At 40.4% G+C, this 24,839-nt stretch overlaps 2 gene segments (V, D, J or C); both read right to left on the bottom strand.

Moving 5' to 3' along the window:
- Positions 1-14,721: 14,721 nt before the first annotated feature.
- Positions 14,722-15,551, bottom strand: LOC108490140. The segment is given in 2 exon segments: positions 14,722-15,152; positions 15,244-15,551. Coding segments are annotated over 2 exon segments (480 nt in total).
- An 8,162-nt stretch (positions 15,552-23,713) lies between these two features.
- On the bottom strand, positions 23,714-24,419 carry LOC103724802. The segment is given in 2 exon segments: positions 23,714-24,102; positions 24,195-24,419. Coding segments are annotated over 2 exon segments (456 nt in total).
- Between the last annotated feature and the right edge of the window lie 420 nt (positions 24,420-24,839).

Below are 24,839 nucleotides of genomic sequence, written 5' to 3'. Positions count from 1 at the left end.
CCTCCTCCTCCTCCTCCTCCTCCTCCTCCTTCCTTTCCCCTAAATCCAATTAGTGCTGGCCTTATGCACATGCATGTGGGGCCATCCACTGGGACACATCCACAGTGGCCACATCCTCAAACAAAAGTGACTCTTTCTTCCACCACTTGGACACCTCAAATTCTGGAAATCAATAAAGTACTTTTAAAAATCTCAACATGTTAATTAGTAGAGGTGATAAACATTACCATTGAAATCTACCCAATGACTTTACAGACATACACAGGTGCCAAGGATCCGAATGCAACCGATTATGACTAGTAATAATCAGATACATACAGATTAGAAACGCATGTTGCTAATAACCTCAATGTTATGAGCAAAAACGATGAGTCTTTCTGTAAGAAAAAGTATATTTAAAATGAAATGGAGATCTTTTTCAAAGGTTAAAAACTCATTCAATTTTATGTCTTACAGGGCTTATACTGAGTTCAATATTGTATAACTGTATTCATTCAACAGCGAACCTAAAAATTTTAAAGCTACTTTTGAAAGAGATGTGTCTTTAATCTGGAAACTGTTACTCAGTATGTTAAAGCTGTAATGAAATGCTCCTAAAAATTTTTTTTTAAAAAATTCAAGCCAAATTAAAAAAAAATCTCAACAATATCTTTACTCTGGTTGGAAAGCCTTGAACTCTCCCACACAAAACCAAAATTATTCCTAGAGAGCTTTGTATTTGGAAGCATTTGGGCTCATTCATCACGGGGAGGGCATAGCAGATCCTGTGGGACGGGATGGAGCAGTGGAATTTCATTTCTAGTGAATGTAGAGACTGGCATCCTTATGCTGCATGTTCCCCTCGACCCACAGGTCAGGGTAATTTCCAAAATTCCCTCAAACCAGCCTCAAGACACACAAAATGCCAGCATGGAGGCAGGGAGGTGGGTAAGAAGCCCCAAGTCAGGCTGAGGAACTGTTCACAGCTGATAGTTGCTGGGAGAAGGATAGTGAGTTTTTCTTTAAGGTGTGATGCCAGCTCAGCTGACCAGACTCTAGGGGATGGACCCATACCAAGAACATTTAGGGACACAAATTTGACTCAATAGGCCTTTAAAAATAATAATAGAGGGTGTGAGGCCAGGGGAGCAGCAAAGAGATTGAGAAGGGGTCTGAATATGACCAAAATACTTTATGAAAATATCAAAGAATCAATAACATATATTTTTAAATTCTGTTTATCCAAAGTCCCCCAGGGGGAGTGAACAGGAAAAATGAGGCTCTAACTTTCCTAAGGCACCTCAATAAATCACTCTGCGGTTCTTTCTAATCACCTCACTTCTAGCAACAGTTCTTCAATGATTAATCGGACTCTTTTGCTATAATAAGGCAACTAACTACATCTGGAATACAGCCTGGACTGTGTGATACAGAGAGTAATAGGATTTCTGTCAATCAAGAAGTTCTAACTCCAAACATTTGCTCTTGGCACAGAGACACACAACCCATAGTGGTATGTCAAGACAACAGGGAGAGACAAAGGACTGGCTTGGAAGTTAGGCACTGAAACTTTCTTACTGTTGGAGAATGAGCAATTCCCACTCCTCTGTGCTCTAATATTTGTGTTAGTGTGCGCCTGTGTGTATGCATGGTGTGCCTGCTGTGTGTGTGTGTGTGTGTGTGTGTGTGTGTGTGCGTGTGTACATCTTGTCTCCTTATACTACCTCTCTGATGAGGTATCTTGAGAGGTATCTTGAAGATCTGAAACATCTCGGGATCCATGCATGAAGAGGGCAGAGCTGGCCACAGGACTTAGGAGGGAAGACGAGACACAAACACCTGGGGCACACTCAGAATCAGGTCACAGCATCCTAGGATGGGAATTTTCTTAACTCTGCCAAGGACCTACGATTGCATATAAAGAGTCATAAAATAGAGAGATACAAGCATATAGGAAGTTGAACACATGACTGGGCATCTATTTCCTGTCTTTTAATTCTTAATATAGAAAAAAGTCAGACTCAGGGTCACCCCAGGACCTGGTAAATCTTTATGGTGATAATGATATTCTTGTGGACTTTTGAAGGCGAAGACTTCTCTGCTTGAAACGGCTACACTATAAACTGTGAGCCTCAGGGCCCTGCCTTCAGCTCTCCAGGTACGAAGATAGAGTAAGCCTGGGAACAGCTGCAGAAAAGCCTTTTCCAGAAGCTGCTCTTAAGTTCCTGACACAGTTCATTTATTTTTCTTGCATCAGGGCACATAGCTACCCAACAAACTCCTCTCTACCCCCTACCTATGAAGGCTCAGAGGTAGAGGCTTGGAGGTACCCCACAGGGCAAGATGCCTATGGGAGGTTCCTACCTCAACCTTTTTCAGTGACTAGCAGACAGCTGCCCCATGGATCAGCACTGGCTTACTGAACAGGTTTTTGTTTTTTGGTTGTTTTTTTTTTTTTCTTGGTCTTTTTGAGACATGGTCTCCTTGTAGCCCCAGCTGTCCTGGAACTCACTATGTAGACCAGGCGGGCCTCAAACTCATGTTTTCAATAGAGACATTTCTCAGGCAAGAATAATTGCATTGTCATGGAGGTGCATCTTGTTGTCCCTCATCTCGGTGATCTGTGAAGAGTTAGAAGGCAGAGTCGTTATCCATGGCAATATTGACCACCATCTTTGTAGTCTGTCTCAGTGACACTTAAGTAAACATCTCTGTGGAAGAGACCAGCAATCGTGTGTGCTAATTTCTTTCTTTCTTTCTTTCTTTCTTTCTTTCTTTCTTTCTTTCTTTCTTTCTCTCTCTCTCTTTCTTTCTTTCTTTTGTGATTTTCTCAGCAAAACGCCTCACAAAACCCTATTTATTTTGCGCTGTATTGTAGTAGTGTTACATCAGTGCCTGCTTTGTCCCAGACATTTATAAGGTCCCAGGTTCACTATTTGTCTTTACTAATTATAGAGGCTTTGGAGCCCCACAGTTCTTTTTTAAATTTTACTTTAAAAAGTTATTGAATTTTTGTGCATTAATGCATCTTGTTCATATTTAAACCACCTCCCCTATCTACACCCCCCTCATAACTCCCCCACCAGATTTCATGCATTCTGTCATATATGTTCAGGCCTATCTAGTCAAGTTTGTATCCCCAAACTAACTTTGGAATGAGTCCCTCTGCTGGAACCTGGTCAACCTATCTATTTTCACTCCCTTAAAGACGATCATCTCTCCCTCACATAGTTGCCAATAGTTCCTCAGCTAAACTTGGGCCTTCTTACCTACTTCCCCACTTCTATGCTGTGCTTTTGTCTGGTTTGAGTTTATATGGGTCTTGTGCATGTTGTCTCCATTGCTGGAGGTTCATATGAGCAAGTTCTTAGCCACCTGGAAAACTCCATTTCCTGTGGTCATCCGCCACCCCTGGCTCTTACAGTCTTTCTGCGTTCTCTTCTGCAGTGGTCCTGAGTATTGGGTGACAGAGTTTTAACGTAGGAGTCTCATCCAGGAACATGCACTCTGCAGTCTCCTATTCTCTACAGTTTGATCAATTATGACTTTCTGTGCTAACCATCATCTGTTGCATGACAAAGCTTCACCACTAAGATCTGAGAGTTGCATTGATAATCTCTCTGCCCCCTGATCCACTATACTCCCTAAGCTTTGGGTGTAGTGGCTGGAGATCTCACAGACACTTATTTCCTACATTTGACCAGTTATGGAACTGTGTAATAGTCTTCACCCGTTGCATAAAGAAACCTCTGTGATGAGTGGACAGTGGTATGCTTGTTAAGCTAGACTGGAGGTCTCAGGTAGGAGGAGCAGGAGGAGGCCTAGACCCAAAGCAGGGATGGGGACAGCGTGGAGAGAGTCTAACTAGTGAAACAGAGTAGATCCCAACAGTTAATTTTTTTGTAATGCTTGCCTAGCATTGGTAAGAATGATTCATGATTCAAAACCCAAGCCTGAGTCTTTCATCTATCCCTTTCCACCAGACAATTCTCTAGCTCCTTAGTCACAGTGAGACAAGAACCACAGTGCCTCCTAGTGGTCATTGGAACAGGATCACTAGAAATGAGTCCTGTCAAAAGCCACTGTGAACTGTGCTGTTTTAATGGTTAGAAGAAGTGGGGATTACAGTTGTAAGAGTTGTAAAGGTTCAAAAATAATACTTTTCTTTAAGACCTGACAATAAAGAGACTTGAAAACGGGATAATGAAGTCAGATTCAGGTGAAGAAAGGACTAAATTATACAACAAAGTGGGCAGCCAGCACTCATCTGAATTGGGTATAGCAACCTTGTACTAGCCTTCGCTAGTGTTGCCAGGCTCTCCCACTGAATGAATCCCCTGGTCATATAGACTCAGCTCTCCTATCATAGAGAAGAGATAGGAGAAGGGAGGTAAACTAGAAATAGTTTTCTACAGACTCCCCCAATGAAAAGTGAGGAACAAGCATTTTCCCCAAGATTCACAAGACTTGTGTCGTCCAAACACCTTGGACTTAATCTGTGAGGACGCACCTGAAAAACTAGGAATTATCTTTAGATTCTCTTTTCCTTTACCAATATGTACTGCTTTGTCTTCCATTATGATGAAACAGAAACTCAGTGACAGGATGAAATGGCATCAAAATCAATCACGAATAACAAGACAGTAACACAGAGAGTGTCTCCAAAACTAATTTTCTTTTAAAAATCCTAAGGTGTTTTCCTTTTTGTTATTTTAAAAATATTCTATTTATGATTTTTTTAATCTGTATGAGTGTATTCCCTGCACAGTAATTGTACGTGAATTAGGCAATGCTCATGGAGGTCAGAAAAAAGCATTAGATCCCCTGGAATCGGAGTTTACCAATGATTGTTAGCCACCATGTGAGTGTTGGAAAATGAACCCAGGCCCTCTGCAAGAGTAGCCAGTGCTCTTAAATGTTGAGACACCTCTCCAGTCCCTTCTTTTCATTTTTTTGAGACAGGGTCTCCCTGCAGCCCCAGCTGGCCTGGAACCCACTATGTAGACCAGGCTGGCTTAATATTCATTTGTTTCATCAATTTAATCACTTCTCTTGGTTTTCTATTTTTAATTTTTAAAAATATTTTATTATTTTTATTTTATGTATATTAGTGTATTGCCTGCATGTGTGTAAGTGCACCCATGTCAAGCAATGCTGCAGAGGTCAGAATCCCCTGGAACTAGAGTCTATGGATGATTGTTAGCCACCATGTGGGTGGTAGGAACCAAACCCAGGTCCTCTGCAAGGGCAGCCAGTGCTCTTAACTCCTGAGCCACCTCTCCAGCCCCACTTTTCCCAGTGTTCTGTTATTCAGACTTAAATCATATTTTTAATAACTACAATGTTTTAAGAATTTGATACATGACTACTGTACTGTATGATTTCCACCCCTTCCTCTTCCCCCTCCAACTCCCCCCAGGCCCCCCTCACTCCCTTTCAATTTCTTGTTCTCTTCTTTGATTATTACCATTGTGTGTGTGTGTGTGTGTGTGTGTGTGTGTGTGTGTGTATCATGCTGAATTCATTTAGCAGTGCTCATGTTTACATGTGTTTAGGCTGATCACTTGGAATTAGATAATCTATCAGAGAACAGATCCTGAAGAAAACTGTTTTTCCCTTCCTCAGCATCCATCGTGTGTATGTGGCTCTTCATCTAGAGGTGAAATTGACCCTGTGAGATTTCTCCCATTTACACTGGCATGACTAGTGTTGTCATCATGCAAGTCATGTTAGACAACCATATTGTAGAGATTTCATAAGTGCAATATTGACCCTGTGAGATTTCTCCCATTTACACTGGCATGACTAGTGTTGTCATGCAAGTCATGTTAGACAACCATATTGTAGAGATTTCATAAGTGCAACTTCCCTATCACATCTAGAACGCATTACAAAGCCACAGGTGCCCTGTTCCTTTGTCTTTTGCAGTCTTTCTGCCCCTTCTTCTGTGATGTTCCTTGAGCCTTAGATGTGGGAGTTGGACTGTAAATGTATCAGTTGAGGTTGGGCACTATACTGTCACTTATTGTTTGCATTTTGATCATATGGGAATTTTATAACAATCTCCATATGTTGCAAAAGGATCTTCTTTAATGAGTGATGAGAGCTAGGCTTATCTGAATATAAGGACAAGTATTTAGAATATAATAAGAAATTGTGTTGGTTTAGGAAAGGGGAGGTAACAGGTTCTTCTCCAGGACCTATTCCCTCTCCAACCACAGTGTTTTCATTTCATTTTTTTATTATTGTCACAGTAACACACACTTAATCACTACTCTCTCCATCTACTATTACCTAATCTGTGAAGAAAGATTAAGCTGTGTTTCTAAATGTTTAAAATGTTTTTTTTTTAATTTGTCTTGTGAAATTTTAGCCAACAAGTAGTTACAGACGTAGAATACCTTCATTAATTTTAGGTTTGTACCCTATAACAGGTCATTTCTTTCAAATATATTCTGTTAGATTTTATCTCTATGATCTTCCCTGGTGAGAGATATGAAATTTATAAGCTCTGACTTGTCTTAAACAAGCACTGTTAAAATAAATATTTGGTATCTTCCATTTTCTCTGTCACACAAGTCTACGGCCAAGCTTTTCTCCTCGTTGTTTTTGCTGCTTCCCCTTCTAATATGCATCATCTTACCTTGGGCTCTTCTAAGAGCCATAATTTTAACAAATAATTCACAAGGTCCCTTTGTGACAAAGTCTATAGTTGAAAATTACATAACAAGTCAAATGTTTTCTTTGATCTTTCCAGGCATCCCTGTCAATGATCTCCCTTCACACATTTGTGGTTTCCAGAGCCCTCACTCCACACACTCCCCTAGACCTTGTGTCACCCAGGGACTCCTTCCAGTTTGCTTCTGAGATCCTGAAGCTTTTCCTCAAATGAGATTTTCTGGCTATTTTATTGTCTTGTTTAACTTAGTAAAACCTAAAACAAACATCTCTCTTTTCTCCTCTGAGAGACATGAAACTTAAATTTAGCTCCTCTTTCCTTTGAAATCGGATTCTTCTGGACCTCAGGCCATTTTGTTTCCTAACCTGATAACGTGTATCCTAAGACACTAGCTTTTCTCCTGCAGATATCACTTCCTTGGATGAACGTATGGTTTCATGTATATTTGTTTGTAATGTTTTAAGATGATGTTTTAAAAATTCAGTTCTAAACGTTCTCTCTGAATTTCCTTTTCCTGCATTTATTAGGTTTGACATTGAGAAAACTACGCATAAGCACATTCTGTTTCAATTTCTTCCTTTCCAAGGTGGGGCACTGATTTCATGTTTCCAGAACCTAACTGAAAGCTGCAGGCATAGCACGAACCCTCCTGGATTTTGCAATTGTAAGTATCCTTTGTTGAACTGACTGTGAAGAGGAAGCAAAATTTAAACCACTCTAGTGTCTCAACTATGCCCTCATCAAATTTAAATTCCCTTTGAACTGTGCTCCAACCACAGGTGTTCTTTTAATTATCCTTTGAGCTTTTGCAATAATTGTGTTGATTGATTTTGGATTTTCTTGTATACATAATCTAATTTCTTTTGCTTTGAGAGTCTTTAAGTATATTTTCTTCAGCAGAAAGAGTCTGGCAGGTTATGCTGACTATCACAGACTCTAAATTATTTCTGTCTGGGAGCTCACTATTATGAATAGTTTATCTCTTTGACTTTGTAGAAAGTCTTGGAAATAGAAATTCTCCCATGATAATCCACCTGATAAGGCCATTTTAATGAGTAACTTCTCACTGCTTGAAAGACTGAATATCAGATATGACCTTATTTTTTCTCAATCTCTTACCACAGAACAGAGAAGCTGTAATCATCCATCATTTCAGAAAATATTCAGACAACAGCAGTGGCCACTGGGTAGTTCTACGTATTGTAGAGAACCCAAAAGCCTGCAGCAGCATCCAAAACATACATTCTGAATTTTAATTGAACAAGTGGAGATGTTAATAAGCCTACTACAAATCTCAAGTACATCTACTGTGTATTAACAGTGCATAATTAGAGTAACTTAGTAAAAATGTTAATAGAACGTCTTTTCTACAGGTGAATCAATTAGACTTTTATTACATTTTTTAAAAAGAAATATTATTGAATTTGTATTTATGTATCCAAGAATAACCACGGTTGGTCAATCAGCCTCAGCAAAAGCTAATAAGAATGCTTGAGAGTCACTCTGAGACAACAGAATTCCTTCAGAAGACGGTGCACAGCAAGGACTGGACTTCAGACAGCGCTGTGAAACAAGGCTCCCCCCAAACTGACTGGTTAAAACAACAACCATTTATTATTACTCTTAAACCTATGGGTTAGATGGACACTTTTGTGAATCTTGACTTTTTTTAAGATGTTAATTCTTTTTTAAGATTTATTTTCACTACTTTTACTTTATAGGATAGTTTGTTTGTGTATATGTACCTGGTACCTACAAAAGCCAGATGAGTGTGTCAAATTTCCCTGGAACTGGAATTAAGAATGGTTCTGAGCCACCATGTGGATGCTGGGAATTGAACCTAGGTCCTTTTGCAAGAGTGGTATGAACCTAGGTCCTTTTGCAAGAGCGGTATGTACTCTTAACTGCTGAAGCATCTCTCCAGCCCATAGATATTAATTCTTTATTAGAGGTATAATTTGCAAATATTTTCTCTGTTTGCAGCTTTTGTTTTGATCATAACAAGGCCTTGTAAAGAACAAACATTTTTCATTTTAATGAAGGAACTCTGTCTCCAATGATTCCAAATGGCAGACATTATGGATTTAAATAGAAGCACAACAGAGCTGAAGTGTGCTAATTCCCAAAGTACCATGTTATAACCTTTGAGAAAGATCTCAACTTACCTACATGGGTGTTCCTTCACAAAGATGAGTTTCCATGGTACCTCACAGTGCACAGTTGTTTTCTGTCTCACAGAGGAGCATTCGACAGCATTTTAAGTGAATAGAGCTCTGGGAAACGTGGAGAAGGTGGTAGAAATTACACAAACAAATGCACATAGAGATATTCAATCGGGTAAGAACGTTTTTGCAAAGAGTTAAGTAACATTTCACCACTTAAGTCATATAAATGTGAGGGAGAACCAGCTGCGGTCATCACACGGGGCTTCAGTCCTGTTCTCAGTGGAGAACCACGGAGAGTGGAAGTTAGAAAGTGTGTCTCGAGAGTATTGTGTGGCACTGGTTGAATATATTAAGGTTATGGATCATGATAGCCAAGTCAAAGTAGGAGAATTAGTAGCTGCAGGAGAAAGAAAAGAAATCCAAACATCTGCAGATGTTTTAACTGAAAAGACTGATCCGCCTTTGAGTAGACTGGCTGGCAGAATGCTGACTGTCATGTGTTACAGAACAGCATCTCTGAACAACTTGGCCCTGCATTTGTCAGTTCAAATCCAATTACTCATTTATTAAAAATACACCATTTTCTAACCTTCTTTAATATCACATGTCAGGACTAGATGAGAAAATATCAAACAAATTTCTCCCCTCTAGGAGTTTAATGTTAAAAAAGAAAAACATTGATCTACCGGCAAATGTTTGTTCCAGTCATAGAAGCATCTTTGAAAACAATTGAAGGAAAACAATCCTCCAAAGTGAGGAGGTCAAAAATGGAGGGAAGAAAGCAGTGCATAAACTGTCCACGAGATAATGCAGGCACCGAAGATGACGGCAGGTGAGTACTAAAAAGAAAAACATTGATCTACCGGCAAATGTTTGTTCCAGTCATAGAAGCACTTTGAAAACAACTGAAGGAAAACAATCCTCCAAAGTGAGGAGGTCAAAATGGAGGGAAGAAAGCAGTGCATGAACTGTCCACGGGATAATGCAGGCACCGAAGATGACGGCAGGCGAGTACGGGCAGAAGGACTGAAGAAGGAATGTCCTGTGTGTAAGGTAACTGGACTTCTCGGTGGTGTAATGAGGGACATTTTGAAACCGTATATATAGATGCAGAGTTTGTCTCTTAGTGTGTATAGAAACATCTACATGATAGTCTGTATTGTTTTCATATTGAAAGTCTGGACCTGAGTGACAGAAATAACTCAAAGAAGGAAGGAATCTGGCTACAGGGCAGAACGCAGGTCAACTTAAATTCTAAGTTGCCTTGGCCACTCAAATATCAGTATCTTTTGCATCAGATGAACGCCAACATATGTCATGAGAATGCAGAAGAGATGAAGGTTACCATGGAGAAAGCATTTCCAGCACTGAGTAGAAACACCCAGCACAAATCAGAAGAAATGTGTAGACTAAAGTGTTAGGATCATGGAATCATGAAGGAAAGAAGAGAGAGGAGACAGAAACGCCTGTGTGATTTGGGAAGTCCTCATGTGGAGACTGTTCTGGATAGGCATCTCATCATGATAAAATACCCTACAGCATCCTGAGGGTGCAAGACTACAAGAGCTTTCAATTGTCCCTGGGCTCTGCAACTGTTTGATTAAAAAAAAAATGACTGTGGCAAAATACTGAGTAGAAATTAACATTAAAAAAAGAATGTCCTTAATCATAGCAAAGAAATTTCTTTAACAACTAAGAATATAAATTAGGCAAGGGATCTACTCACAAGTTAGAGGGAAAAGAGAAAGAGAAGACAAAGTAGTTCATAAGACACTGCCTTTATCAGGACTGTCACATTCAAATAGGGTGGTAAATACTGGATCTGCACTGTAGGAACCTAAGGTTTAAATGACATGCTAGCTTCCAGGCCGCAGACAATGTATGAGGAAGCTCTCAACCCTGTTTCCTACATTATTTTCTACCCAAGACCTCCTTGGTTGATGCTTTACTATTCTGTCTTTGTCGTGACCCAAACTTCCTTATTCCTTGTGTGCAGGTGATTTCACTCAGGACTTCTGGGAACTGGAGGGAGAATTGGATACACAAGGGCTTTTGCCCCAATCTTAAGTGTTTCTGCAGTTCTGTGGCTAAGCTGTTGACCCAGAGATAGACAGCTGAGTCCTGGGTTGCTGTGGATCTGCACAGTGATGAATCTTAGCTGTGAACTAATCCTTAGGTATCCTTGCAAATTTCATGGGAGCCTTCCTGAGTAAGTAAGCAATTCCAGCCCCTGCTTCATGTACTATCTGTACTAGAAAAGGTTGTCATGGCCTGACATTGGTTCACATCTGAGTTTCTGTTTGCCCTTCTCATCACCTCTATACCTGGGTCACTTGGTGACCCCAGCATCTGTTTGATCTATAAGAGAAGATAAAATTGAGGGAGGCCATAAGATAAATCTAAGAAACCATCAATAGGGAAGTCCAGTTTGAGGGTGTTAAATGCCCTGAGAACTGCTTGCTACTAGATCATGAAGGCCAGACAGAAGAGACTCCGGATGTTCACAGCAGAGTGAGAATGGGTGTGAAAGAGGGGCTCTTAAGAGCATTAGCAGGAAACTGAATTTGAGGATATTTTATTCTCATAGGCTATACCTGTCAGTGAAATCATCTAAGGAGCCACACACCCCACCCTCAGCTTAAAAGCTGCTTTGAGAGGAAGCTGCATCTCTGGGAAATGAATCGGGTGAGATGGACACATCTGCAACTGGCTTAAGGTTCATCTGGAGGCTCCTTGCCATTTTGTTTGGCCTTTTCAATTCCTGGTGTCCTCCCAAAAGTATCCCATTCTGTACGAGCCTACCAACAATTTCCATCTGCACCTCAAACTCCATGTATTTAAACACGTGTTCCCTGTTTTCTCACAAGCCAGCTCCTTTGAAAGGTGCCACTTTCCCTCTCGGGTGGCTCTGTGCTCCAGTTATACATTCATACTCAAAACACCCATGGGTTGGTTAAGACTTGGCCTCTAAACTCCACAGAGTGGATGCCAACTCTGTTAGGGCTACAGAGAAGAAGTCGAAACTCTGAGAACTGATTAGATTCAAAAGCTCTGTGCAGTGAAAGAGCTTTCTGAGTGAGTTTATTCTTTGACAGTATTAAGTTCTCCCACCACAAAGTATACCCCCCATTTTCTATCCCTCAAATAAAATATGCATTGATTGTCTTGTCTTTAAAGGTTTGTGAATAAAATGAAAACATATGGACTGCTTAGCACTATAATGAATTTGAATTTAACTCAAAAATGTAAATATACATGTATGGAAAAGGACATTCCTTCCTGACTGTAGAGCGTGTTCAGAAAGCACCAAACACACACCTTTTCGCTATTTATCCAAGAAGAAAGGGATAAAACTAAACAGACTAAGATTTGGCAAACAAATAAATGATGAATTTTCATTGCAGAAAATTTGACAAAGAATCAGATGGCTATAGATGGAGTATCATTTTAGAGAAGTCCTCCAAAGTAGAGATAGAGCAGTGTTATCCTAGAGACTGGGTTCAAGTTGGGAAGGAAGGGAGGAGGAAAGGAGGGAGAGAGGGAGAGAAGGAAAGAGGGAGGGAGGGAGGGAGGAACGGAGGGAGAAAGAAGGAAGAAATAAAAAAGGATATTGGGTTTGGGGCTTTGGTACCAACCAAGGTTTGAACTCAGAAGCTTCAGCCTTCAGTGAAGAAATAACACAGGGGTCAATACAAATGGACCAACTTTGACTCCTTTAGTCTACCCAGAGTTACCCCTGATGATCTTCCCAGTTGAAAGGAGACAGTTTCCAAAGACAGGTGGGGCTTCTGCTGTGGCTCCTCAGCCCTCATCATAGTATAAGTTGATTGCTTTCAACATATAAATGGCATTTACAACCATCACCATAGTCAATTTTGAAACAGTTTAATTGGAGGGAGAGGGGGGAAGGGAGGAAGGGAGGGAGGGAAGGAGGGAGAGAGGGAGGGAGGGAGGGAGGAAAAATAGAGAAAATCAATTAATTTGTAGACACCTCAGAACTGAAATGATGGGACAGACTATGAAACTATCATATTTGTTATTCAAAGATGGAAATGATGATCTAGAAAAATATTATCAGAGAATTAAAATAGCAACTATAAGAAGTGACCAGCAGATTGGAAAAAGAACCAAATATAGAAATGTAAATTAGCACAGCCACCACAGAAATAAGTATGGTGGTGCCTTGAAAACTGAAAATAAAACTACTGTATGGTCCTGCTCTGCCAACACTGCATATATACTGGATGGTTTCTAAGTAAGCATAACACAGAGATTCCTGCCCATCCACCTTGATCACAATAGCCAAGTTTTGGAATCAGTTTCGGTACCACCAGCGGATGAATGAAGAGAGAAAATGTGGTGCATATATCAATGGATTGTTATCCAGCTGTAAGGAAGAATAAACTGCTGCCATTTTCAGGAAAATAGGTGGAACTGGAGATTTTATTTTAAGTGAAATAAACCAAACTCATAAAGACAAATACTACATGTTTTCTTTCATCGGAGGCATCCAGACTGAAATAAAAAATAAAGTATAAGGGAGATCATTTAGGAACAGTAGACAGCATCAGGAGGGAAGGGGGGAACAAAGGAAGGGGGAAAGTGGTGAAATGATGGAAGGGTGATGTGTGTCTATGTGAAAATGTCATGGTGAAACCAGTATTTTATGCAAATAATATATCATAATAATTTTTTAAATTTTGGCAAAGAGAGCATGGACAGTCATGTTTATCAACCACACAACTGGATTTTATGGATGGATAAACAGGATATGCAGGTGAGTTAGAATGAATGTAAGTTAGGCTGGATAAGGAAGAAAGGAATACTCGGTCGGCCTAAAAGTGAGGGCTCCCAGAATGCAGATTTCCAAGTACTTCCAATAGTTCCCAAGCAACTTCCAAGTGACTCATACTGATTTCTACTGCCACCTTAGAGGATGAGGTAACAGAAAAGCGATATGGAGATAGACATAAAGAGGATATTGTCAGAGGGAGCAGTTAGATAGGGCACTGGGTTGCTTTAGAAGTTATTACAAAGAATATTTTAATATGCCAAGGAGCTATTTTAATAGACAAAGCAGACAGATGAAATGCCTCAACTACTTCTGAACTAGCCTGACCAAGCCTAAAATAGTTTGGAGCTCTGCTGATGACATTAAAAAGATAAAGTTACTGTGCTCACTGGAAAGTAGAACATTGCTCGAGTTGACTCAAAAACAGTGTTTGTGGACTGGGCATTGTGGTGTACACCTATAATCCTAGTACATGGGAGGTACAGGCAGGAGGATCAACAGTTGTAAAAGAGTTCCAGTTCATCTTCATACACACAGAATGTTCAAAGTGCAGCTCAGCTATAAGAAACCTTCCCTCAAAAACAAAATTTTAAAAATTTAGATTCCTTCCAGGATATCTATTTGGGTGCATTTATTTGAAGTTAAAACATGGGTGAAAAATAGTGAAAATTGCCATCACCTCCATCATCAGCACCAATATGAATATTACTAACATTTTCCCACACAAACAGGAATAGAAGTCCTTCAACTACATGGGGAGAATTTGTTCCATAAGCGAACCAGTGTAAAGGCACAGAAGCGAGATGCAAGGAAGCCACCAAGGGTGGTATTCAAACATTAGAACGCTAACACTCCAGCAGGAAACCTTGTCTGTTACTCATATATAACCTCCCTCTGTATTACTTGTTACTAGACATAATTCCTGGCTGCATATTTTTATAGAACAGTTGTCTCCAGACTCTAAGGACTGAGTCTATGAAAAGTCACTTTCAGTTTGGGGCTCTTGAGTTGTCACTGAAAAGTGCTTTAAATTCCTGAGATGCTACAGTCAAAGTCCTCATGTTTGAAGAAAGAGTTTTTGCCCTATAGGTTATAAACATCATAGCCTATGTCTGCAGACCCAACCTGTCTATGGATGATGAGGCATAAGGAGAGGCCTCTGCCCAGGGCTGCTGAGAGCTGAGTGGAGAAAAGCCTTGGGCTTTGTGTACAGCAGGGAAGCAGCTCTGCATTGCTGTGGCTAAACTGCTGGCGCAGAGGTATGTGGCTGAGTCACCTCGCTCCACAGACTGGATCTTCAGAGTAGAGTTATTTCCTTTAGGCCTCTCAGCAGAAAACCGATCCTTGTTCAACTGTGAATCATCCATAACAGCATCATTTTGAAAGTAAACTAGAAGCTTAAGACCCTGACCTGGTGTCTGCTGGTACCAGTAAAGTACAATATGGCCAGGGATAGGATCACACTGAAACTCAACAACCTCCCTTTCCTGTACAATCTCATGTCTGGGAGACTGACTGACTCCAGCTTCTGAGACTTCTGTAGGGAAAGAAGACAGGGATTCAAAAATAGAAATGACTAGAATAATTCCTGGAGAAATGTGAAATGGAGACAGTGTTCTAAGACTCACCTGCTCCCAGGAGATAGAACACTACCCAGCAGAGGAGCCTGGTGCCCATGGCAGGGTCAGGGCAGGAATCAGGCTTACCAGGTCAAAGTCCTGTAAGCAGCAGTAGAGGAGAAAGGCGTCACTTGTCACCACATGACAGTCCCCACAGTGACATCACTGTTCCAACAGATTATTTCAGTCTTAGAATGTAAATGGAGCTGGAAGTTGGTTTAGCTTATGCACAGACTGTGTAAATTCATCCAGTGTCCTCACACATAGCTCTGTGAGGACTGTAACTTCTAAATCTTGAGGCCCCTCTTCTAACTCTCTGATACATATTTCTATTTGACTATCACAAAGGCAACACTGAACATTACTGGCTAGAGGCCTCTTTGTCCTTCCTTGTAATTATCCTTCACTTTGACATTTCCCTCTCATCAGGGTCTCCCTCCTCCCAGTCACAAAGTGGGACCCGTCATAGCTAGCACAGTTTATAACGGCATCACATTAAACTAGCTGACATACCTCAAATTAAAAGGAGTAATACGACGCCCCGAGCAGTGGGAAGGTTTTATCTTGTCTGAAGGCCCAGTTTCTTCTTTGTTTTCACTAACCTTCATGACACACTATATACTAAAGCATTCACCATTTTTTTGCCTGCACTTCTCAGTTATCAATGAATGTATGTCAGATTTGACAACTTAAGAAAGGTAATATTTCTTATCCTTGAAATGATCACTGTGGGTATCATCATAATAAATATAAGATTAAACAGTATTTAAGACTTTTGAGGCTTCAGAAACTTACACCTAGGATACACTTTGCAATTAGACTGCAGTGTTTAGTATCTGACTATTGCTTTTCTCTAATTGCCTGAGTGATGAGCTGGGAAGGGTTGGTGTATTAGAGAAGCCCCGGGAGTCGGTATGAGGGAACAAAGTAAACGTGTGCTCAGAGACTAGGAATGGTAGCTTTGTAATGGCAGATTATCCACCAAGTTCCCCAAACTTAGGAAACACATGCCGGTGTCACCAAGTGAAGATCTGAGGTATAGAATTAGTTAACAGACTCAGTTGTTTTCCTTCATTTGATCTCCATCAATGAGGTAGAAAAACCACAGATGGGAGATCAACTTTTGTCGGTATCAGTAACTCAGTGATGTAAAGTTTCTTCATGTCAAGAGGACAGTGTTTCTTCCATCGTCCTGACCAGGGTGTTAGATGATAGCAGCATTCAGGTGTGTTGGAGACTGTGCTCATCACACTGAAGTGGTTGAAGTTAAAGCATTCTTGTTCTAGGGAAGAAGTTCCACATGTGTTTCTAGGGCTCCTCTGCTTCTTGAGTAAGGTCACCAAAGAAATAGATGGCAGAATCCAGGTTAGGCCAGTAAGCAATGAGACATCTTGATGCTCAGGGTAGGAAGACCAGGAATTCTGGGAAAAGTGGTTTTCTAAGGATGCTTGCAGTATTGCTGTCCACAGTTTCAAACACACCTATCTAGAAATGTCTAGAAATGCGTATTTATCCTTCTAACACACATAAACTCGGTGTCATTCTATACATTGCACATTGGGATTAGATGAAGGGTTCATAGCTACAGTTTCTAATGTGCTCCTGGGACATTCCTTCTCCTTGCATGCTTTGTCTCTGAGCCTGGCTTCTGGTCCCATATCTTTGTGCTGGGCAAGCTGACAAGATTCTCCCCTAAATGATTCAGTTTCACCATTGAACAGAGCCCACCTATATCAGTGGAGGAAGAAGAGACCGTTTAATACCTCACATGCCACTGCCAATTCACAGCAGCTACAAACCAGCAGCTACTAGGATATTTTATATGGGGACTGGAGAGATGGCTCAGCGGTTAAGAGCACTGGCTGCTCTTGCAGAGGACCCAGGTTAGATTCCCAGCATTCACATGGTAGCTAACAATTGTCCATAACTCCAGTTCCAGGGGATTTAACACCCTTTGCTGACCTCCAAGGGCATTGCACGACATGGGTGCACTTACATACATTCAGACAATACACTCATACATATAAAATAAAAATAAATAAAATATTTAAAAAAAACCCTGTACTGTGCAATAAATCTGCATTGGTATTAGAAACACAACTCCAAGAACAATAACTTGTCAACTGGCTTTTGACTTGCTTCTCAGATCCTTTCATAGAATTAGAAAATATTCTTGAAAATAATAATTTCATATTGACACCTCTGATTCAACTCAATATCAGATTTACAGCTCATCTTCCATTCTTGATCACTTGGGTAAGAACCTTGGTTCTGAGCAGTAGTGACAAATTTTACTCATTTTCTCTTCTACAATATAGTTGAAAAGGTTTCAGAAGTGTTACATTAAAACATCATAAATAGGGGCTGGAGTGATGGTTCAGCGGTTAAGAGTAGTGACTGCTCTTGCAGAGGACCTGGGTTCTATTCCCAGCACCCACATGGCGGCTACGAACTGTCCTTAACTCCAGCTCCAGGGGAATCCGAAGCCCTCTTCTGACCTCCACGGCAATGCACGACACGGGTGCACTCACATAACATGCAGTCAATACAGTCATACACATAAAATAAAAATAATAAATAAAATACTTTTAAAAACATCATAAACAACAAATCTCCAAATGATTTTCAATCTTGTTGTATAACGGCCCCATGGAGATGTAAACATCTGCCTTCAGATGTTTACAATGGCACCAAGAGCCCATATACCAACTCATCGAAGTTCATCACAATGAGTGAAATGAGTTTACTGGGGTTACATCTGAGGAAATGGGCTGCTACTGACAGTTGCATTTTTAAACTTACCCATCCCCTACTACCAAGGTGCTATTTTATATGTATGGTTCTACATCAATAGCAGAAGTATTAAAAACCTAAGCTTAGAGCACTACCTAGTGTTAAAGCAGCCCAAGTGAAAAGAGTTTCAAACAATAAGACAAAGACAATATCAGACTCTAAGAAGGGCAAACAAGTATGTGTACTCTGTGTGTCCCATAAGAAATTTCTTGTTTCAGCAAACACTGTTCAACTGTAGGAAAGATGCCTTGCTGCAAAATGGAGTGGTTTTGTGTCTCCACTAATTTTATCTCCATTAACTTATATCACAGGATTTAGAGGACTGCACCCTTAATTCTATCTTCATCATATAAAAACTGTTGAAATCTGAGGACCATGGTAATCTCTAAACACAATCAGATAATTAAAGATATTTCCTTCCAAAGAAAACAGCATTGTCCCATAAACATGTGAATGTGTGCTTGATGTCACTGGTTCCCAGATAATTCAAAACAAAAGAATGGGGGATCTTTCCACACAAAATAGACAGCCATAATGACAGTAATAATAAAGCAGCAAAGTTTTCAAGGCTGTGAAGGAGCCAGAACTGTCGTAGGTTGAAGATGAGAATGTAAAATGGTATAGCTGAAGTAAAATTGAAGTTTGATGGCTATTCAAAATATTAAACAGAATTAATACATGATTCTGCAATTTCATTCCCAGTCATATATTCAAAGAACTGGAAACTATGAATCAAACAGATACTTGAGGGTCAACATCAGTTGCAACAGTGTTTAAAATAACTGAAAGATGGGCACAGCTCAAATGTCCACTACGAGTAGATAAAAAATCACAGCATATCAATAAAATGAAGTCCTATTCATCTACAAAAGATGTGAGGTTCAAATACGTGCTTCTAAATGTAACAATGCTTATGTTAAGTGGAATAAACAAGATGCAAAAGCAAAACTATTTTATAATTCTTCATATATAAATTTCCTATAGTATACAAATTCGTGCAGAAACTGGATTAAAGGTTTTCAGGGATTGGAGTTGAGAGAAGAGTTGCTGCTTAAGGGTTCATAGGTTTGTTCAAAGGATAAGAAAAAGATTTGGGCTATAGATAGCAGTGGCTGTTCTATAACACAGAGAATGTACACAAAATACCACAGAATTGTGCTAAGATTAGTGAGGAGTTCAGGAAATGGCACTCCAGTATGCCAGTTTGGTTTGCAGCTTCCCCCATACTGAGGGTACTTGGGAAACAGCAAATGCAGAGCTTTCTTTTAGGTTCCCCTAATAGTTCAAACACAAATCCTCCAAAGACAACATATGAAGCCCTTGCCAACCAGGAAGGATTAGCTCGTATCACAGGAGGAGAGACTGGAAACCCACACCATGGCCAGACAGACTTTGTGAGATTCTATTGCCTATTCTCCTGGGGATATATGCACTTTCTCTACAATAATTTACTCTCCCCTGAGTAGCTTACATTTCCCTGCACATCAGCCTACAAAGAGGGAATAGAAGCTTCTAGGTTATCTCTGGGCTTTTAGACATTCATTTCCTTTCATTTGATGTCCCCATGGCATGTAATAGGCCTGCAGTTTTTTGCCTGTTGATCTGTCAGTTTATTCCCCCACACACAACAAAATGAAAACTTTATATTACTTGTATATTATTATAATTCTTAAAGTTAAACATAGTACCTTCAAAATGATAAAAGTAAATACTGATAGCTGAACATTTCATGGTCGCACAATGAAATGAACCCAAGTAAATTAAATGCGTAGCTAATTTAAGAGAGGAATCACCTATCAGAAAGCATCCCGCTAAGGCTTTCCTAGTGTCACTGTAATTTTCATTCGTGGTGTAAGTTGCCTGTAGTCCACATCTCCATGAATGTTTTGTATTGTAAATCTTTTGACAATTTTCCAATCTGGTAAGTGTGAAGTCAGTCTCATTGTTTCATTCTGAAATGCTTTGTTTCTAAGTAAAGGTGAAAAATGTGTTTACATGTTTTGAAAGAATTGCTATTATCCTTCTGTAACTTGACAATTGAGATAGAATGTTGCATGTGCATTAGGTTATCTTTCTTATTAATAGTGAGCATTCTTTACCCACTTTAGATACTAATTTCATTGGATAAGATGGTTATGCTAAAACAAAGGAAAAAAGAAACCCAAAGTAGTGCTTAACATTATGGTTTAGATATGACATGCTCCCTAAAGATTCATGTACTGAAGGCTTAGTCTAAATGTAAGCAATGTTCAAAGGAGGCGCTTTAAGAAAGGAATTAGATTATGAAGGCTTTGATTTCATGAATAGATTAGTCGTTCAATTTGAAGGGACACTGAGAAGTGAAGAAAAACTGCAGAAGATAAAGTAGACCTGGGCCATGATATTAAATGATCTCTCCCTCCCTCTCTCTCTCTCTCTCTCTCTCTCTCTCTCTCTCTCTCTCTCAAAATAAATTTTTCTCTTTTACTTTCTCAGACATGCTGTCATAATGACAGAAAGATGACTTTCATGGGGGTGCTTTAACATGGGAGGGAGCAAAGGCAAATATAACTTAGGTTCTGAGAAAAACTGGAGGGAAATGTATCAGTACAAAAAGCCCACTGAAAAATATACATAAAATATCTGAACCTAAGTGCATGTATATACCTAAAGCTATGTAACAAGAAACACAGTGCCAGGCAGGGGAACCTCCCTTCACGTTGCTGGTCAGAGTAATCTAAAAGATTCCCAAAATAACACAAGCTATTACCACAGCCCTTGATCGTTTCCCAGAACATGAAGGTAAGATTCTATTGCTGAAGACAGGACCTATTTTAGATATAGTACTTGGAACAATTGAGCTGGAACTGACCTGGAAGTCTCCTCACTGAGGACTAGCTCTCTGGGTATCAGAGGATACTACATAAGCTGCCAAGGAAGAAAACCAATCAATGGTCCTACCTAGCTGTAAATCCTAATAACCACAATGACTGACCCAGGAAATAATCTCTGTTGGTACAGTAGTGGCGCTCTTACCTTGAGGGTAATCAACAGCCCTCTAATTGGACTTAGAGCCCACTCAATGGGAGGGAACTCATGGGTGGCACTGTAAACATAGCCAAATACACATGGCTGGAGAGGCCATAGCTCCTAGAGGAAAATCTACTTTTGTCACATCCCTAGACAAAGGTAATTTTTTACTACATGCTAAATATTTTTCCTTATAGTTACAGATAAGTGTACCTCTCACCACTCATCAGAAGTTTCTTTTTAAAACAGGTAGAGGTTATTACAGAGTTCTAAAATAGATCAAATGCAGAGAATAAGTGTCTGAGAGATGCCCATCCCAAAGATACAATATAGTCTCTAGACCTAAGGTTCAGAGAACATAGTAGAACAGGGGAAGAAAGAATATTAATGTATCTCTCACCTCTCATTAGTGAAGCTTCCTCATGCTGGTGATAAGCCCAGAAAGACATAACTGGCCGAAGTGCACAGAATAAGAGAGCACAGAGTGCTTATCCCTGGGTAGGATACTTAAATCAAACCTCTGGCACCCAAGGCTCAAGGACCAGTGTGGAAGAGGGGGAAGAAAGACTGTAAGAGCCAGGGGAGATGAATGACCACAAACGGTTTTCCAGGCAGCTGGGAAGTTGTTCATATGAACTTACAGCAATGGTGACAGCGTGCACAAGACCTGCCAAGATCAAAGCAGACAAAAATCCAGCACAGACATGGGGAAGTAGCCCCAATCTTAGCTGAGGAATGATTGACAATGGATGATTACTGGGAGAGGGAGAGTTGGTTGTCTTTAAGGAAGTGACTCTAAACAGTGGGGTATGAGTCCAGTGGGTGTACTCATACCAAAGGACATTTGGGGACAGAAATCTGGCTTGATAGGCTTTACTATGTATGACAGAATGCATGAAATCTGGTCGGGAAGGCTATTGGGAGTGTGGATAGAGGTGGTCTTAATATGGTCAAAATATGCTATATGAAATTCACAAAAATTCAATTAAAAATAGACAAAAGTAATCACAGAAAGGTGACTGTCACACGTATTTCCAAACTGAATTCCTTGACTCTCTTATTTTCCAAGTCTGTAAAGCCCAGTAGGACTTGTCAACCAAGTTGTTACCCAGTGAGCCAAGCTGTTTACATACGACAACTACAGAATCTGATCACTACACGTCTACATTCATCAAGAATTGGCAAAAGAAAGTTGAAAGGTGTCTGTGAAGGAAAGGGGTTAACATAGCAACCTTGAGACAGCTGTACTTAGAGAATCTTACTTGTAAGGTCTACCTTCGATTGATGTCTTGGAGCCTGGCTATTAAGCAGTAGTCAACGCTGCTATAAAACTTTCTGAGAAGCATGACTTGTTGAACCTATACTGTTAGTGAAAACAATATTGTACTGACACAGGATTTCCTTCTAGATTCTGGACTGATTAACCTCCAGCAAACTCTCTGAACACTATGGGCTGTTAGCAAGATCACTTTGCACATCAGAGCATTTTAGTTTAAACTCAAGCAAGAGTGAGCTCCGAATGACTACCTCCGTGAGAAAAAGAAGAAAGGAAAGCCGCCTGTGGGTTCCTTCAGATCCGGTTTGATTTGCTGCTAAATATTTGTTGCTACAATAAATCTTAACCAGGCATAGAGCTCTACACCATATTATACGAGTGTATTTACCAAATCTCCAAACATGAGCGTTAAACAGGGCTGCAACAGAGTGCCACAGAGTGATTTTAAAGGCCAGGCTTGGAATTAGCTTGGATCATTTTTACCTACAACCTTATTGTTTAGAATCTAGTGAGATATTCCTGACCCTCAAACTGCATGTGAGGTTGAGAATCATGAGGGATCTATTTGGTGAATGTTTAATGATCTGTCACAACCATTCCTGGTCACGTGCACGCATGCCTCATGCATACTAGCTGTCTGAGGCTTATTGTCATTTTTGTGGTGAGCTTTGATATAAGTAATTTAATATAACTAGCATGATAAATATCATTTCTTATAAGTGGTTTCCTTTTGTGTCTCTACGAATAAACAATCTCCCCTCAAACAAATGCTAAAAGTATTTTCTTGACGTGCTCTAGTAAAATTTAGATTTTTCTTTACAAGTGTAATAAAAATTGTATCTGAAATATGTATTCATGGAGAGTATGAAGAAGAGATTCAGTAACAAGAAGGGAAACATATTTTCAGCACAGAAGAAATATCCTGTGAATAAAAAAGTCTCTCGGTGGAAAACGCACAATGCGTATAAGGAAGTAACTGGGAAGAGATGAGTGTAGCTGGAGAGGAGAGCCGGGGACACTGGGTAAAGGGCGGTGATGGAGAGGTTGGTGAAAGAAACGGCACATGCCCTCCTGGGGTGGTACTTAGAGAAAAACAGCAGCTGGGGAAAAAGGCCTGTGAGTGACTGTAAGTTGAAGAGTTAGTAGAGAGTGAATGAAGAGATCATTGAAGCCTACAGGGGAAAGAGAGGATGAATATGAGATTTTCACGGAAATAATCATGATTCTCAACTAAAGATTCCTTTTCCTCTCTACGAACAGAAAGAGAGAGCTGGCGATGGGACAAGCACTTAGCCAAAAAGGTTAGAGAGGCTTCTGGTCAGGTTGAGACTGGCTTAGAAAGCACTGAAGGTCATACTGCCCATGCTGTAAGGTTTCCGGGCTGTCAGAGCTCTGTGACTCCTACAGAGGCAGGGGCGTCCTGGACCACACAGGCAATCTCAGGCTTCCTATATCGACTTTATGTGCAGACAGGAGGCAGCTGTGCAGCACTGTGGCATCACTGCTGGCACAGAAGTACACAGATGTCTGGGAGAGGCTGGCCGACTCCAGTATGAGAGAGAACTCCTTTTTACTCGATCTGGAAGCGCTGTACCCATCGGGGATGTCTCCCTTTTCAATATTGTCAGTACCATATGAGTAATGGATCAGCCTCAGCCCGTGCCCTGGGTCCTGCCGATACCAGAACATGTTGTCATGGTTGTAAGTCTGGTGACAATCCAAAGTCACCTTTTTTCCTGTTTCTGTGACCTTCTTTCTTGGCCTTTGGGTGACTGCAGCCTCCATGTGCTCTGCAATAGAGAATGATAGAGTCCTATGATATATCAAGAAAAAGGTTTGGAAACTCCTAGGGAAGCACACCTGTGACATGGCCAACACTCACCTGCCCACAGGAGACTGAAGGCCACATAGAGCTTGATGCGCATCTCGGGATCGCGGCAAGGTCTCATATCATTCAGCCCTGTTAGGGGAAACCAGAACTTGGACTTTCAGTGACATAGTGATGTCACAGACTTCAACAAATGCTTGAGCGGCACCATTAGCATGCCACACCCCTTCTCTACAGAAGCAAGTCCATTTTCTTTTTCTTTTTTTCTATTGACCCCAAATTCGTTTTTTTTTCTTTTTTTTTTTTACATGTATATAAGGTGTATTGATCAAATCCATGCCTACTCCCTCCCCTCCAACATTTCCCCCTTGAAGAGGTAACCCTAAAACCTTTTAAGGATTAGATACAAGCTCCCAAATACTTTTGACATTTTGGCCTTTGGAACAGAGTATGTTGCTATCAGGCCCAAGGACATTTTGACTTTTAGCCAAGAAAATGGCTACATTTCTTTGGGGCCTTTTTACCCTAACTGCCTAACCAATTCCTACCTCCTATTCTTATCACGCCATTCTCTGAAAGGGTTACCCAAATTACCAGTAGGGAATAGGGACACCAACCACTCTGGCTTCTTCCATGCCGAACAGGGACACAGGGTGAGGCAGTTGGAGTACCCCTTCAGTAGGTCTATCTAAAAGACTC

This window comes from Nannospalax galili, unplaced genomic scaffold (genome assembly GCF_000622305.1).
Source record: "Nannospalax galili isolate Female #2095 unplaced genomic scaffold, S.galili_v1.0 scaffold1049, whole genome shotgun sequence".
Classification (NCBI taxonomy): Eukaryota; Metazoa; Chordata; class Mammalia; order Rodentia; family Spalacidae; genus Nannospalax; species Nannospalax galili.
Note: the sequence above shows the minus strand (reverse complement) of the source record. Positions and strands in the feature narration are given on the sequence as shown.